The sequence below is a fragment of the Indicator indicator genome, chromosome 21, assembly GCF_027791375.1.
Source record: "Indicator indicator isolate 239-I01 chromosome 21, UM_Iind_1.1, whole genome shotgun sequence".
Taxonomy (NCBI): Eukaryota; Metazoa; Chordata; class Aves; order Piciformes; family Indicatoridae; genus Indicator; species Indicator indicator.
This window is the reverse complement of record NC_072030.1, coordinates 6,644,084-6,660,023: the sequence shown is the minus strand read 5'-3', so window position 1 is coordinate 6,660,023 and position 15,940 is coordinate 6,644,084. Positions and strand designations below refer to the sequence as shown.

Below are 15,940 nucleotides of genomic sequence, written 5' to 3'. Positions count from 1 at the left end.
TATTGTAATTAATAGAGCAGGTCTAAACAAAAAGACATGAAATTAGATTCTGAAATTTCAAGGTTTTTAAGCAACACTAAAAGTTCATATGAAAATGCTTCTAAGCAGACACAGCACAGAAATTCAATATTCAGTTATTTGAAAATCATTTAAGATGGGAACTCCATCTGCAATGATTTAAACACAAAATGGTATGACACAAAATTATCTTCTTTGTTCTGAAATACAACAGACAGCAGATAAACCTCATATTTAATGCTAGATTCACAGAGCTTTTTTCCCCCTAAGAACTTCTACTACATGATTTCCTCAGAGAAAAACAATGCTACCTTCTATTTTCTAACAGAAATACTTTAAAGCAGATAACTGCTTTGTCCTGCATTATTTTAAGTTCCTCTTCTAATCTTTACTTATCAGTGTCCAAATGGGCTCAATAGATGTGCCTCTTCCCTTCTGCTTCCATAACAGTTGTGTCCATGTCTGGACACTGGGCATTATATTAACTACTTAGTCTAGTAGCCAAAAGATTCCATATGCTTGAACAGATGACTATCTCCATACTGTGATGGGATATTTAACTGTTTAGGACTAATACTGCAGTTGAAAGATTTAGTTCTAAATCTTAACTGATTTTTGGTAAGCGTATTTTCAGGCAACATACACGAAATGCAAAATAAAATTGCAATGTTGCATATACTCAATTAACTTTTAAAGCTTCATGTTCATTTTGCAGAATTTTTTTTTTATTAAAAGACAGTGTGTTGATAAGATGGTGATAAGGATGTGTAGATGGTGTCCTATACAGTGAAATTTATAAAGATGAGAAGGCTGTTTCAGGCATGCAATTTTAACATACAATGGGACTGTTCATCATATTATAGCTAAAAAAGCTAAATGACAAAGTGGGTACAAAAACATGCTTGTATTTGCCAGCAGTTGTTACCAAATCAGAAGGGGTAGAGCTAGAATATGGCCTGCTGGCAACCATAAACTTATTTTACAAAACAACAAAATACTTCTTCTTCTGCAACTCAGTTAGCAGATATGATCAACAATAATAGAAATTGAAAATAAAAATACTTGCTTACTGTCCCACAATTTAAATTTTGAATTATATACTTCTCTGAGCTTCCTACTGAATCAGAATTTTAAAGATGCTTTAATGAATATCTAGAATATTCAAAGCAGAATATTCACATCTGAAAACTATTTGGATAACCTAGGGATACCTGTTCTAAACTCAGGGGTCAGTATTTTTTGGTATGGTTTTTAAACTGTGTTTCTCACAAACAACAAAAAGCAACATGTAACATTTAAAAAATCTCAACAAGTACAAACCCCACAATACAGAAAAATATAAAGACTCATCTTCACAGTTTCTATTTTGCAATATTTCAAATGCTTGCTTAACTGATACAGAATCTACATGACATTTATCTCAATAGAAATGTGTGTGCAGTGACTACCTCATCAAATACATTTGAAGATTATTCAGCATTTTACACTTGTGAACTCTCAGAAGTTAGAGTTTTAAGGCAGGCAATCACTCTTAGCTCTTGTTATAAGAATAAAGATTTCAAACTGAGAAATTCACAAGCCATAGGAGTTCACATCTTATAATTCCGTATTAGCAATGGATTCTAACGCACTCTATTGCTTGACTTTGAGTTTAGCTGCTAAATTACTCAGTGTGAGCACAAAAGACTATGTATGTGAAAAGGTTTGTTTCTGAATTTTGCTACACTGAAACATACAGTAACTTATGCACTTCAGTGAATTCAAAGCATCAAAACATTAATATTGTAGGAAATTAATTTTTGAACATATTGGATGAAATAATGAAAATACCTTGCTAAACAGAACTTCAGACTCCGAGGACAGGTTCTGTAACAAGACTTATTCGTACTGACTTTTCATTAGTCAATTAATTTCCCCTGGTACATGCTGACTAATATGGTTGTTAGTCCTTAACCAGTAATACAGCTTCAAGTTCAAAATAAGGGATGGCTTTAATAAAACCGTTCTGCTTTCTACCAGTGAAAATGATGATCTCCTCCAAAAATATTACTTCAGTGATAAAAAATTGGGAAGAACAGGAATGGAATAACGAACATTATTTAGGATTTGGGGGGAAAGATGCTTTTAGATTTACCATTGAGTTCTAGTAATTAAAGGAAAAAAAGAAAATACAGTAGGAAAATATTTTACATTCTAATTTAGAGCTTCTGTAAGTATAAAACACTGACACTAAAGTAGGTATAAAACAGTGACACTAAAGTTCTTTCACGCTCTCTAGCACAGAAAAGTTGGGTTTTTTTTAATCACTATTTTTTTTAAACTAAATACTAAACCACACAGATTATCAACATACCAAAAAAGAGTCCTTACTTATTTTGATAATATCCCTTATATTTGGAAAGTATAACAATAAATGAAATCTCTCTTCAATCTGCCATCCTTGATCAATGCTAGATTTTAAAAATGGCAGTAATTTTCCCTTTTCAAATGCACCACCTGATTTCATAGGCACAATGCATTTTCAAGAAGCAGTAGGAAGACTTGAAAAATAACCTTCCATCAACTATTTTAATCATACTTGTGAGTATCTCAATATTTATTACCTGACAGACAGCGTAAGGTAAGAGTATGTTCAATTGGTAGAAAATATCAATCAAATAAAACTTGTCACATATCATCTGAATGAAATTCATAATTGGGTAAGTTTTTAGTGTCATTTTTCTTGAAATCCTCTTCCAGTATAATGCATCACTATTTTTGTGGTTGAGAAAAGAGAATTTTCTTCTTTCTTCACTCACTGTTTGCACTACAATTTTCATGAATCAACCACAAGGAACAATATTTCCTTAAATGATTTTGAAAAAAAACCTCTGTATACAACTGAATTTTTCGTAAATTTGTGTCTTTTACCTAAATACAGCCCCACAGAAGACTGTGAAGACATTCAGTGTCCCACCAAAACGTGTGAATCAGTATCATCTTTGGATAAATGCAATTCAAAGTTATTAAATCCAAGACAACGAATAGCTGGAACAATGAAAGAGCCACATTGGTGGATGGGTACCACAGAGGGAAAAGCATCAAGAATAAAAAAATCACCATTTAATGTTCAGTAGTCAAAGAGACAAAGTAGACATTAAAATGTAAGAAAAGTGAAAAAACAATTGCACTGCTGTATTACATTATTGCAACAAATTAAAACTCGATTACAAGTGACTATTTAAGAACTGACTATGCAGGCAGCATGAGAAAAAATACCAAACAATCAGAACACAGAAAAGATAAAATAGGAAGCCTTTGTCTTGTCTCATCAGCCAAGAACAAAGATATAATTCCTGAAAAGTAAAGATAGAATTAGATCTTCTGAAAAAAAGGAAGAAATCAGGTAGATTTAACTTGTGAAACTCCCTGTCACAGTACAACATGCTAACTATTTGGCAAAATATGTAAAAGAAACCAATTTCAAACTATATGTAACTCTTCTGGGTTGGAAAGACATTTTCACTGTTGAAAATCAGTACTACCAGTTGTGAGTTTTATTTTTTCCACACCAGAGTAACTAGTACTAGGGCCTGACAGAGAAAAGACAAGGTATGAATCACTACTAAAAAGTTTTTTTTTTTCCCCCAAGACAAAGCAGGTGAAAATAAAACAGTTTTTCTGTATATGTTATGTAGACAAAACCTTGATTAAAAGGTGATTTGAACTTACATGAAACTTAATGGAAATTATTCTTGTGAAGAATTTACTTGTAGACCACCCAATTAATACAGTTGTGAGGCAAAAGATAACACAGAAAATACAAACCCAGTAGTTCAGGGAATAACTGTGCAATTTACTCTGTCTTCAGAAGAATACTGTGCGTTTTTTATGTATTCAGTGTTCTGACTTAAAGATTCATCTGAGAAAGTGCATGCTGGAACTTACTCTGAGCAAATTAAATACATATACAGAAATCAGGGGAAAAAAAAGATATTTTCTTTACTTTTTTAATCCAGTATGAAACCTCAGCAACAGAATGGTGAGTAGCTGGGTTGTGAGAATGTGAGCAGCTGCTGTTATTATAACTAAAGGTCTGTCTACGGCTTGAGCCTGAGAGACCACATGTTCGGCTGTCCTCTCATCTTGCCATCCTCACCAATTAACTATTAACATGGAGGGCTGTACACATGCTCTCAGGGGTTCTTTAACAGGCTTCTTGGAGAGTGGAACAACTACACAGCAGGGCTCTGGGAACTGAGTAATGTGGGGTATAAGGAACCCTCAGCAGCTTTGCTCCTCCTAATGACAGTTTTCTCCATAGTTTAGTGCTTAAAGAAGGATACATGAAATTTAACAAAAAAAAAAAAAGTAATACTTTCATTTGTTCAAGGCTTCTAAGCAAACATTCTGGAAATACTGTTTCATTTTGTTTAAATCCAGAATATTCTAGCACTTATTGTACAAGAATTCCATTAAAAATTTTAAAAATCTGATTTAAAAAAATGAATCTGACTGCAGCCTATGTGATTTGATTTACATGGAATTTATAAATACAAAATCAAAATCAACTTCCTAGGCAAGTTTGCAACAAACAAAAAAATCATCCTTTAGTTGTTTCTTAGAGCTGCTTCTGAACTTCTTCTCTAAAACATGATCATAGTTTTATTGATATAATAGATATAAAAAGGAGTACAACGAAACCAATTGTATGTTCCAAATATGGACAGGTAATTCCAATGTGTAAAATAAAGGGTGCTTGTTTTACATTCACAAATTCTCTTCATGGCATTAAATTTTACTGTCAATCTTTTTGAAGGCAAACTGCCTTCCATATTTAAAAGTAAATGGAGTTTTGCACTGCAAGGGAATAATCATCCATTTTTGACTGCACAGTTAATAATTAGAAAATCAAGTTTATTTTTGAAGCAGGAAATGAAGCAAGTATGTACAAAAATACCATTTGCAGGTATTCAAACACCTTTACAAAATGCAATACATAAATGAGAGTCATGTACTTACCTAAGAGAGGACTTAATCTAGTAATAAACTCACCTACTATGAAAATATTTCACATAATATGAAGTTTTATCCAGTAATTTTTTTTTAGTGATAAAATCAAATTAATATCCCAAATTACAGGTACTCTGCTCACTATAAATAATAATTTTGCTTTTATAAGTTACATTACCACTTGCAGAAAAAGAGAGAGCATCTATATTTTCCTTTTTGCTAAAAGAGTTTATTTGCAGAAGACACATTTAAGTCTCCATATACTCTCATGAAAGGTGCTGTTAGAAGCTTCTGATTTGACCGCTGGGAACATTGCTCTGATACCGTAACTGGTTTGCTCTAGTCACTATACAACGGGATATTAGAATTAAAGACTGAAGCTGTATCTTTCAAATCCTGGCTTGAAAAACAAGATCACACATCACCATAATGAGCATGACAGATGAAGACAGTGGTCAGAAATATCTTGTACTGAAACTTCAAACAGTGTTCCAAAGACAGTCTAAGAGTGTGTGGATGTTTTAAAAAAAATAATTAAAAAAGACTACTAGCAGAATTCTCTTTGCTTTTTTTACAGTTTCTGAAATTTTGATCATTCTCCAAAAAAGACTATGATCCACATAGGACATAACTGTACCAAAGAGGATTTTTACACTTAAGTCTTCTAGATTTTGCAGCACAACTGTCCCATGGAAGTATAGAAACACTACAGTAAAGTTATGTTTTAACATTGCCCTTTGAATAAAATGAGTTTTCAAAATGTCCATAATTGAATTTATTTTCTTGCGATAAGCTGTAAATTTTTGCTAATTTTTGTGTCAGCTATGAAACATTGCAAAGACAGAATTCCTACCTGGATAAGGTGAGCAGGCACTGTAATGATGCAGGCTGACAAAGATTTTCTGAGGAGGCCACGGAGAACGTACAGAAATTTTGTAAGGCTATGAATATCTTCAGGAGTATCACTGCTACAGATGTCATCACCCCACAACATGGAACCCAGACTCTGAATTCCTATCCTCAAAATATTCTTTTGTTTTTTCTATTAAAAAAAAACACATTATTTTTTAAATATCAAGAGGAAAAAGTATTTTAAAATGTATTTAAAAAATACAATTTATAGAATTAATACCCATAATGATTACATAGCTTATATCATCATAGCTTAATCTCAGACAATCTTACAAAAATACAAATGGAACGGCATTTTTCTCTGCTGACTGGGTATCATAGAATAGTTTGGGTTGGAAGGGACCTCCAAAGGTCATCTAAGTCCAAACCCCTTGTTGGGACATCCTCCACTAAATCAAGTTGCTCAGAGCCTTCTCCAGCCTGACCTTGAATATCTTCAGGGATGGGGCCTCAATTGCCTCCCTGGGCAATCTGTTCCAGTGTTCCACCACTCTCACAGTAAAGAAATCGATCCTAACATCCAGTCTAAACCTCCTCTTCTCTAAATTCAAACCATTGCCCCTCATCCTATCGCTGCAGGCCCTTGCAAACAGTCCCTCTGCAGCCTTCTTGTAGGCCCCCTTCAGGTACTGGAATGCTACTATTAGGTCACTCTGGAGCCTTCTTCCAGGCTGAATGGCCCCAGCTCCCTCAGCCTGTCCTTGTAGCAGAGGTGTTCCAGTCCCCTGATCATTTTCCTGGCCCTCCTCTTGATCCATCAGGTTCATGTTGTTCCTGTGTTGAGGGCTCCAGAGCTGGATGCAGTACTCTAGGTGAGGTCTTACCAGAGCAGAGTGAAGCAGCCTTCCTGTACCTGAAGTGGGCTTACAAGAACTCTGCAGACAGTTTACAAAGGCCTGCAGTGATAGGACAAGGGGCAGTGGTTTGAAAGCAGAGAAGAGGAGATTTAGACTGGATGTTAGGAACAAGTTCTGCACCATGAACGTGCTGGAATATTGGAATAGGTTGCCCAGGCAGGCAGTTGAGGCCCCATCCCTGGAGATATTCAAGGTCAGGGTCAACAAGGCTCTGAGCAATCTGATTTAGTGGAGGATGTCTCTTCTCACTGCAGGGGCTTGGACTAGGTGACCTTTGGACATCTCTTCCAACCCAAACCGTTCTGTGATTCTATGGTCAACCTTGAAACAGAAACAACTACACAAGCACTGATGGGTTTCAAGATGGATTACTTGGTGTGAAAAAGGGATCTTTTTCTATCTTAAAGTTTCAAGTCAGAAATGTATATGTCATTAAGCAAACATATTCTTTTAAATTCATCTGACTTAAAGATCTGTTTTTGCTTTATTGACACTAATAGGACATTCTGAAACAATGAATAACAAGTACAGAAAATATCCACGATGTTTATTTTTTTCCCTGCTTGCAAGTAAAAAAAATACAAAATTTGCTCTGATCAACCTTAGTTTTTTTTTTTTTTTTCACAGGTTAAAAAAAAAATAAAAAATCAGGAATGTAAAAAGTAAAATAAGAAACACCAAGCTAATCTCTCCAGCAGGAGGTTGTTTGCTGGCTGAAGGTTGGCAGGGTGTTTGTCACACTCAGCACTGCTCTTTGCAGCCGGCAGGCTCTCGGGCTTCCACAGGACCTGTCAACAGTGCGGGAGGAGCATCTCGGAGCATGGTGCTGTACAGTGGGATGACATGCCTGTTGCCATGGCTACCACTGCGAGCTGGGGAGAGGTGCCTGTCAGGGACCAATTTACTTCTCCAGACTGGCACTGCCACCAAAGGGAAAGCAAGCTCTCCCACAAATCCCAGCAGAGACTACAACCTGAGCACAAATAACCTGAATTTACACAAAAGTGTTCTGTGCAGGTAACATAGACATGCTATTAAACATGAAAATACCCATTCCAACATTATCATTAAGCATCAATATATCTAATCTGTTATTCTATGAACTCTAAAGGACTGACATCTTACTGAATATGACAAATATGCTCAAATTAGAAAAGGGCTTTTAGCCTATGTTGTTATACTTAAATATTTTGGATTACCCACAGTATGATTTATGAAGATCATTACAAGTCTGGTAAGCTGTTTTGATCTGTAAGTTTGAAACAGCATTCTTGTTTCTTTACTTGTGTTTCAATGCTCACAACATAAAGATGCACACCATTTAATTCATTAAAAAATTCACTCTGAGAGTTCAAGAATTTCTAACACATTATTGCTAATGTAACAGTCTGAAAAAACAACTGTAGGGAAAACGTGTTTTGCTTAATTACATTATATCTGGCAATCCATTTATTAGCTAATTGCATTTTACTAATGTTGTCTTAGAGTTCCTTCTTGCATGTTTTGTGTATTGGTAACAGGGAAAAACTCCAAAGGCACATTAAATTATGAACCACATTCTCTATTTACTTTTCTTGTTTACTTTAGCTTAGAAACAGCTTGTTTCTTGTTACTTTGTCCAAGATCTTTCTGTGCCACCCTTTTAAATTTGGAAACATTAGTTACAGGATTATAGAAGAATATGAGTATTTTCAGTACCTGGGGATCAGAGCCATCAAACCCTTGCTGGTAGATGATCCTCTGAATGGACTCAAGCAGCCTTGCATAAGCATTGTTCATATTACTGTTGGTAGGAAGAAATGGCTTAGTAATATACTTTAATACTTTCCCATATGTCTCTAACAACTGCATTAAAAATAAGCAGATGCAGCTTTCAATCCGAAAGTATCATACAGAAAAAAGTGTCACAGAATAAAAACACTCCAAACCTGTTTGAATAAAGCTGCCATTATAAGCAATTGATTGCTTCATGTTAACTAGTTCAGGGCTCAGACATTTAGTGAAAGGCAGAATCTCCAGGGATTAAGATAACTTCATTATGTCAGGCTCACTTACATTTAGAAGATTAATGATTTAATGTATCAACTTAAAGCTGAAGCCATTACAGCACAGTGCTAATCTTCTATAACTGACAAAGGTCTACCCAATGGTTATTCCAAGTATACTTAATCAGTGCCCTGAGTTGACTTCTTACTACTGAAAACTTCCAAGCATACAACTGCTATAACAAACAGAGCCTAAAAAAAAATGGAAGAGACAACATCTTCTCAGTTAAAAAGTTCATGTAGTTAAGTTTATTTCTTAAAAACCTTTTTTCTGATACAGTATCAGAGCATAAGCTACATTCTGCTACAGTATAATTCCATTTTGTATGCACAGACCACAGGTGTTATTACTGCTTTATTTGCATGACAGCAGAACTGTGAGGTAGTTTATTGTATGTATTATTCAGAATATACAACTTTTTTTCTTTCTTTTTTTTTTTAAAGCAAACTGATGGCTAAAACTGGATATAAGCAGACTTAAAAACCAAATGAAAGTCAGCAAATCATCTCATCAAAGTCTTTGGTGGTCAAGTTCCTACATGTCCAAAGCACTTCTTCAGAGATCCACCCCTGCCATCCTCTCCAGTTCACAGGCAAACAGAAAACACAGAGAAAGTGCTAGCCTTTACTTTAAAAAGGCAAGTTCACATTTATGTTTTCTTAAATCCCATAAAATGTAGTGGCTGGTGTGTCTGACTGGATGTAGGTTGTTCACTATAGGTGACAGTTTAAGCCCTTCTATCTTTTCTGTCTTTGGAAATTCTTTCTAGTCTTACTAATTACTATTGATGGCCATGGAAAAGATAGAAACTGTTGTTCATCATCATTAGGCAGGAGCTTGCAACTATCTTGAGCCACAGTGTGTATAGTACAAAATGGTAAGTGTGGTCTTAGTCCCCCAAACTAGCATTTTAAAGTCTGTGTACCTACCACTTATTTTGCTAAGGAGCATTACCATGCTATCTACAGGGTTGCTGAGATGTTCTTTAAGGTCCCTTCCAACCCAACCTGTTCTATGCCAAAGAACATAACCACAATCACAGCACTTGCCAATTCCTGATTTATTACTAACTTGGTTTCAAAAGTTAGTGGATAAATCATAAAACAAAGCATTAGCAGAATTAAAGGGTTCCAAAATTAAAACAAACAAATAAAAGAGATCTGAAATTAATCCATTAGGAAAAAAAAGTATTTGCAGCAAAGAAAGAAAATAATATAATGCATATAGATTTTTTAAAAATATAGCAATACTTGCTCTTCTATTTCTTGTTAAAATTTAAATGTTTTACTTGAATTTCAACTATGCTATGTAGATAAGGACATAAAAAATACTGTGGAAACACTGTTTATAAAATCAAGTTGCAATACCCTTCTGGCAATGTTTGTCATAATATTTAAGAAAGGAAATAAGGTATTTCTTATTTTCTAATTTCTAGTCTTTTTCTTTTTGGCTTTGTTACTAAACAGCATTTAATTCTGATAATGAGTTTAAACAATTCCTTCTTTGCTCTCTTTTTTTGGTTAGCAATTTAGTAATGGATAAAGCAGGAGCTGGCAAGAAGGTATCCTGGTTACAACGGAGCCTCTGACTTCTCTGTTGATAGTTTCTAAGCAGTTAACAAAGGTTAGGTTATCAAAGGTATGACAAATAGCCTTGTTATGTATAAGGAGACCCCATTAGGCAAGACAGTTGAACTGCTTTTATCTAAATTTATCAGGAAATCTAGACTCTAGACTAAATTTTTTTTTCAACATTTTTAAGGTAAAATTTACAAGTATTATTGAAAAACCACAGGTTAATTGTTTTTGTTCCCTTGATTATCAAACTCTCTTTTGGTAACTGCAACTGAACAACGATGACAGAAGTAGAGAGGTAGAAAGCAAGCCTTCTGTGCAACACACAGAGTTATCATAGAGGATATTTCTGCCTTCCTGTTAAGTACCAGCTTGAGCAAAACAACAAAAAGGACATCAGAATATCCTAGCAACAACAACCGGAAAACAGTTGCTGTCAGCTGCACAACTCCGTTTACCTGGTGCTAGCGCTAGGGACAGGACATAACTGCCCTTCCCTAACATAAAAAATAATGAGATAAGAAAGAAAGGGTTTACACCTTCTTTTGGCACTAAACATCTAGTCCCATTTACTACTTCCATTGGAAATTACTTCCCAATCTGTTTTCAATTAATGTTTATCATGCGGCAATGAACTTCTGCTCATCTTGAGCGATTACCCAAAAAGGGACCCTCTAATCTAATTTAGCCATCAGGTACCAGAACTACAGAGAGGAGAGCAAACACAGCACTCCTCATCTTCCTCAGTCAAAAAGCAGATATACACACACATGTGTGCAGAAACACAGGGAAGAAAAGAAAGGTTGACCCAAACTTCAAGGCGAACAAATGATGTACATAACCTCTAAACCTGATCTTTAATTGCAGAGCAAAAGGCCAGTCAATAACTTAGTTCTGTCTAATCACTCAGACTCTCCTTTCTTTGCATGTACATAAAAAGCCAAGTGCTTGTGTGGACAGGAAGAGAGGGATATACAGGGTTTCTGAAAAGGGCCAAAGCTTCTACATTGCTGATTGTGTAAGGGAAGCACCAGGATTATCTTGCAATAGACATTAGCTACAATTACAGACACAGTTTACTCACTGGACAGCAGCTTAAATCAAATTGGCTTCCTAATGTGATACTAAAGAATCAGAAGCACCAAGGTCCTTTTTAAAAATATGTGCTGCTTATGCCACAAAACATTCCAACAAAGAGCTTTCCTTTTTAAAAGGTGTGGCACCAGTTTTCCAAGGATTGTAAAACATATGTTCACTGCACTCACTGTCTCTGCCAGGTGAATATAAAATGTACAGGAAAATGTGGTACATTACTTTTCTTGTGTATTTTCTGCTTTAACTGCACAATCTGTTGGCATTACCTCCCTGAGTGGTGAAAGGAAAGGAAAGGAAAGCAAAGGGTTGTTATTCCCATTCCCCACTCCTTCCCAAAGAACAGAAGGGTGGGGAAGAAAACTATTTCAAATTTCAAGAAGGAAAAGTGAAACTTAAGGTCACTCTTACTGCAAAAAGGCTGGTCAACAAGGTGAATTCCAGGCGCATCTAACAAGTTACAGATGAAGTACATTTTCTGAGGAACGTTAAATTCAGACACAAGCAGGTCTCTATCAGGAGAGTATCAAAAAGCCTAACCTCTGAAAACGGACAGCGCTGGGGGAACACCTCACTCACATCAGTACATCTGCTTATTTAATCAAAAAAGTACAACAAAAAAATATCCTGAGCTTCTACAATCTTACAATTACTAGCTTGTCATTGCAACACATAGCTTTATGACCTCAGTGTAGAATGTGTATGCTAGGTTAGGTGCCTCTTCCACGATGACTACATAATTTAAGGTGTCTCTTCAACTGCTGTAGTTACAGGATTGTAATAGTTTATTTCAGCCTGAACTTAAACCATGCTGCACTGATACATTACAAACATTTAGAATGGATCTTGCTAGCTAAAATAATGTGAAAATATTTTGAGAAGAGGGGGAAAAGTTTTTTTTTCCTTATTCATAATTTTTTGCGACATCTGATACTACAAAGAGGTACCATCCATCAATGACAACACCACTTACAGAAAATTATATACTAACCAAAATAATCAGTTTCCACTTCCTCCTCAGCCTCTGTATTAGTGACAAAAGCAAAGCATTCCTAGATTTTAAACAAAACAAGACACACCACTGATGTTGGTCAGCAATCCAACACGAGTTCAGAGAAAATTTAATTTAGAAATGTCTTGACTGATACATATCTTGCAAAGTATACCCTTCAGGAAGTCAGGAAATCTTTTGCAAACATCCCATAACACAGAGCCTATTAATGTAAGTTATTTCAATAGTGAATTAAGCCTAGTCTTAAAAATGCCTCCTTATTTTTAAAGGATTTGTCAGCTTTTCAGTGTTTACCCATTTTCTGTCAATTTTCTTTTGATAAATTAAATTGAAAAAATCTAATGTAAAAATTGTCCTGAATTTCAAATAACTTTGAGAACTTTTTGGCTTTAGTTCCTCTCAGGCTATCAGTTCTTTTTTGGAGGCAGTCTGTCTAACAGATTACAGAGATTTTGCAGTGCTATTCAAGTAATTAGCATTATGCCACCAGGTGTTTTTTTGCTATGTGCCACAGTTTGAGATCCTTATGTTTAAGAAATTATATCCTCTAATGGAGACACACTACCTAGCCATGTCCATGCTCCTAGTTCACTGTAACATGGAGTAAAAGAGGTCAGATCAAGTTCTCAGTGGGACCTTCAGGCAATCAAGGATGAGGTCTAGCAGAAACTGCTGACTTCTACTGGAAGTTTTAACTGTGACTATCATATAATGTTACTTTCAAGTAATTTTCTAGATAATCAAGACAAAAGAAATTCTATCTGTTCTATATTAGTCTAGAGAAGACAAGGCTAAGGGGAGATCTTCTTGCACTCTACAGCTATCTGAAAGGACACTGTAGTGAGGCTGGTATTGGTCTCTTTCCCCAGGTAACTAGCAATAGGATGAGAGGAAATGGGTTTAAGTTGTGCCAGGGGAGGTTTAGATTGGATGTTAGGAAAAACCTCTCAACTGAGAGAGTGGAGAGGCATTGGAACAGGCTGCCCAGGGAGGCGGTCAAGTCCCCACCCTTGGAGGTGTTCAAGAAGCTGTAGATGTGGTGATTCAGGATATAGTTTAGTGGTCATGGTAGTTGGGTTATGGTTGGACTCAAAGATCTTAAAGATCTTTTCCAACTGAAATGATTTTATGCTTCTATGATATATTTAAGTTAGTTCTAGATGCTGGAAGCACTATTTTGATTTTTCAAATATTAATGCCAACAAGGTAACATCCTTTCCTTCTTTCTTTTAAAAATTTTCTTTAATGAAACCATCCTAACAAGGTTGTGAGCTTTGTTTTGATCTTTGAGAAAGGAATGCTTCTTTCAGAATTTTATCACAATATTTGTAAAAAAATACAGTACAAGCACGTTTGGTTTCTGAAAAAGCATAAATGTTTTCAGAGCAATAAAATAATTGGTAGCATTCATACTTAGTATTGGATTTAATACACTGTGACTAATATGCATTAAAGAATCACAGAAGACAGGGATGAAAAGGACCTCAAGAGGTCAGATAGTCTATCTTCTAGCCCCAAGGCAAGATGAACTACATCTAAACCACCTTTGACAGATATTTACCTAACTTGTCCTTAGAAATTTTCAGTGATGGAGATTCTACAATACTCCCAAACCTCTGTCTGCAAGGCAGCTCTTGTGCTGATCATTAGAAAAATGCCTTTAAACTACAGTTTACTGCAGCCCATTACTGCTGTTCCTACCTTCAGCATACAACAGAGTTACTACCCTCTGTATTTCAGTTTTAAATGTGCTTCAAGACACTGTTTAGATTTGTCTAAGAGCTTCCAATCTTCCATCATGGGTCATACAACCCAGCTGTAGATGTGCACCCATCTTCACAACCTTCTCTAACTGATCAGCCTCCAGCATCAGGGTCTGGAGCCAAATTGTCCCTGTAGCAGAGCACCAGTGCTCAGTGGACAGGGTCTTTTTCCTTTCCCCAAAGCTGGGATGAGGGAACAGTGGGAACTGTCAGCAAGTCTCCTACTGACACCAAACTTGGAGGAATGGCTGACACACCTGAAAGCTGTGCTGCCATTCAGCAAGACCTGGACAGGCTGGAGAGTTGGGTGGGGAGAAATTGAATGAAATACAACAAGGACAAGTGCAGAGTCTTGCATCTGGGAAGCAACAACCCCATGGACCAGTACAGGCTGGGAACTGACCTCTTGTAGAGCAGTGTAGGGAAAAGAGATCTGGGGTGCCTGGTGAACAATAGGATGATATGCTAAGAATGATGAATTTTTATTAGGATAGCATAAAAGGAAAATGTCAGTTAGGCAAGACTATAAAGTCAAATGCATAAAAGTTAAAGTCCATTTCCTATCCCATAATATCAGTTAATTTGATTTTAATGTAAAACATACAAATACTTGATAGCAATATAGGTAGTTGAATTAAACCCAGAGTCATGAGACATCCTAGTTAGCTAGAGAAAAGACAGAAAGGGAGTTAAATTGCTCACTAACAATTTAAGCATTTGCAACCTGACAGATACTCTTGTGTCTGTGCTCTATGGCCTTGCTACTAAAAAATATTAATAATTATACATATCTAAATAATGTTGGTTCAAATATTTACTGGAGAAAGAATAAAATGGAAGTGCTCTGCTTTCTCCTGAAGGTGTTTTGTTTGTTTTTTTAACAACATTGCACGAATTTACTTTATAAACTGGCATTTGATCATATAACACAGAAACAAATTACAAAGATACTTGGCTTTTGTTTTTCTACAGGTTTCTGAAAGGTGCTTCATACTGCACTTCTTTCAGAAATCTGAGTTTTGGTATTTGAGTGTACTGTAATGAAAATCAATCACAATAAAACATACTGTTCTGCTACTTCCAGGAGCTGGCCCTATGCACTGGGTTCTCTAAAACTAGGTATTATATAGATTAAGTGACTGCACTGAACAAGGAGATTTTAACCCCTATGTGGTGTTTGACTTGACTTGAGATGTCTCCAAGAAAGATACAACAGACATGTGTGCTACAGCCTACTGTGAGTCTTTGCTACTGTCACTCATTGTCTCTTGGTCTTTCTTAATTCATTATGAATAGACAAACTACACTAAGTTATTAATTCAGAGAAGAGTTTACTATTTTCTCTGGAATTAGGGATGTTGTGTAAGACATAATTACTGATTGCAATTCTATTCACAGTATTTTCCCTTTTCCTTAGGTGCTAATGTAGGATGTAAGAAGTAAAAGTCACATAACAAACTAAGCTGATAGAGCATTCTAAGCTATGTAGGTCAAGGGTGGCCTGTCTTCTGAGCCCTGAAAACTGTATGGATATCTTCCTAAGACTGATACCCACCTGACACATACATCTCTGAAAGCTGATGGGGCATGGTGCTCAGGGAGTAGTTCACAGACAGAGAGTACTAGTTTTCCCCAGTCCCCACACTCAGCTGTCAGCAGGGCTGAACTGAACAT

The 15,940-nt window shown here is 35.9% G+C and overlaps 1 protein-coding gene across 1 annotated transcript in view; it reads right to left on the bottom strand.

The window, feature by feature from the left end:
• The window catches only part of ELP4 (elongator acetyltransferase complex subunit 4), a 120,722-nt gene that overhangs the window by 75,151 nt on the left and 29,631 nt on the right, over positions 1-15,940 (bottom strand). The window contains exons 6-7 of the mRNA XM_054390574.1: positions 8,478-8,562; positions 5,864-6,052 (exon numbers count right to left, since the gene is read on the bottom strand). Of these exons, the coding sequence (XP_054246549.1) occupies positions 5,864-6,052; positions 8,478-8,562 (274 nt within the window). The remainder of the gene's footprint in view (positions 1-5,863; positions 6,053-8,477; positions 8,563-15,940) is intronic.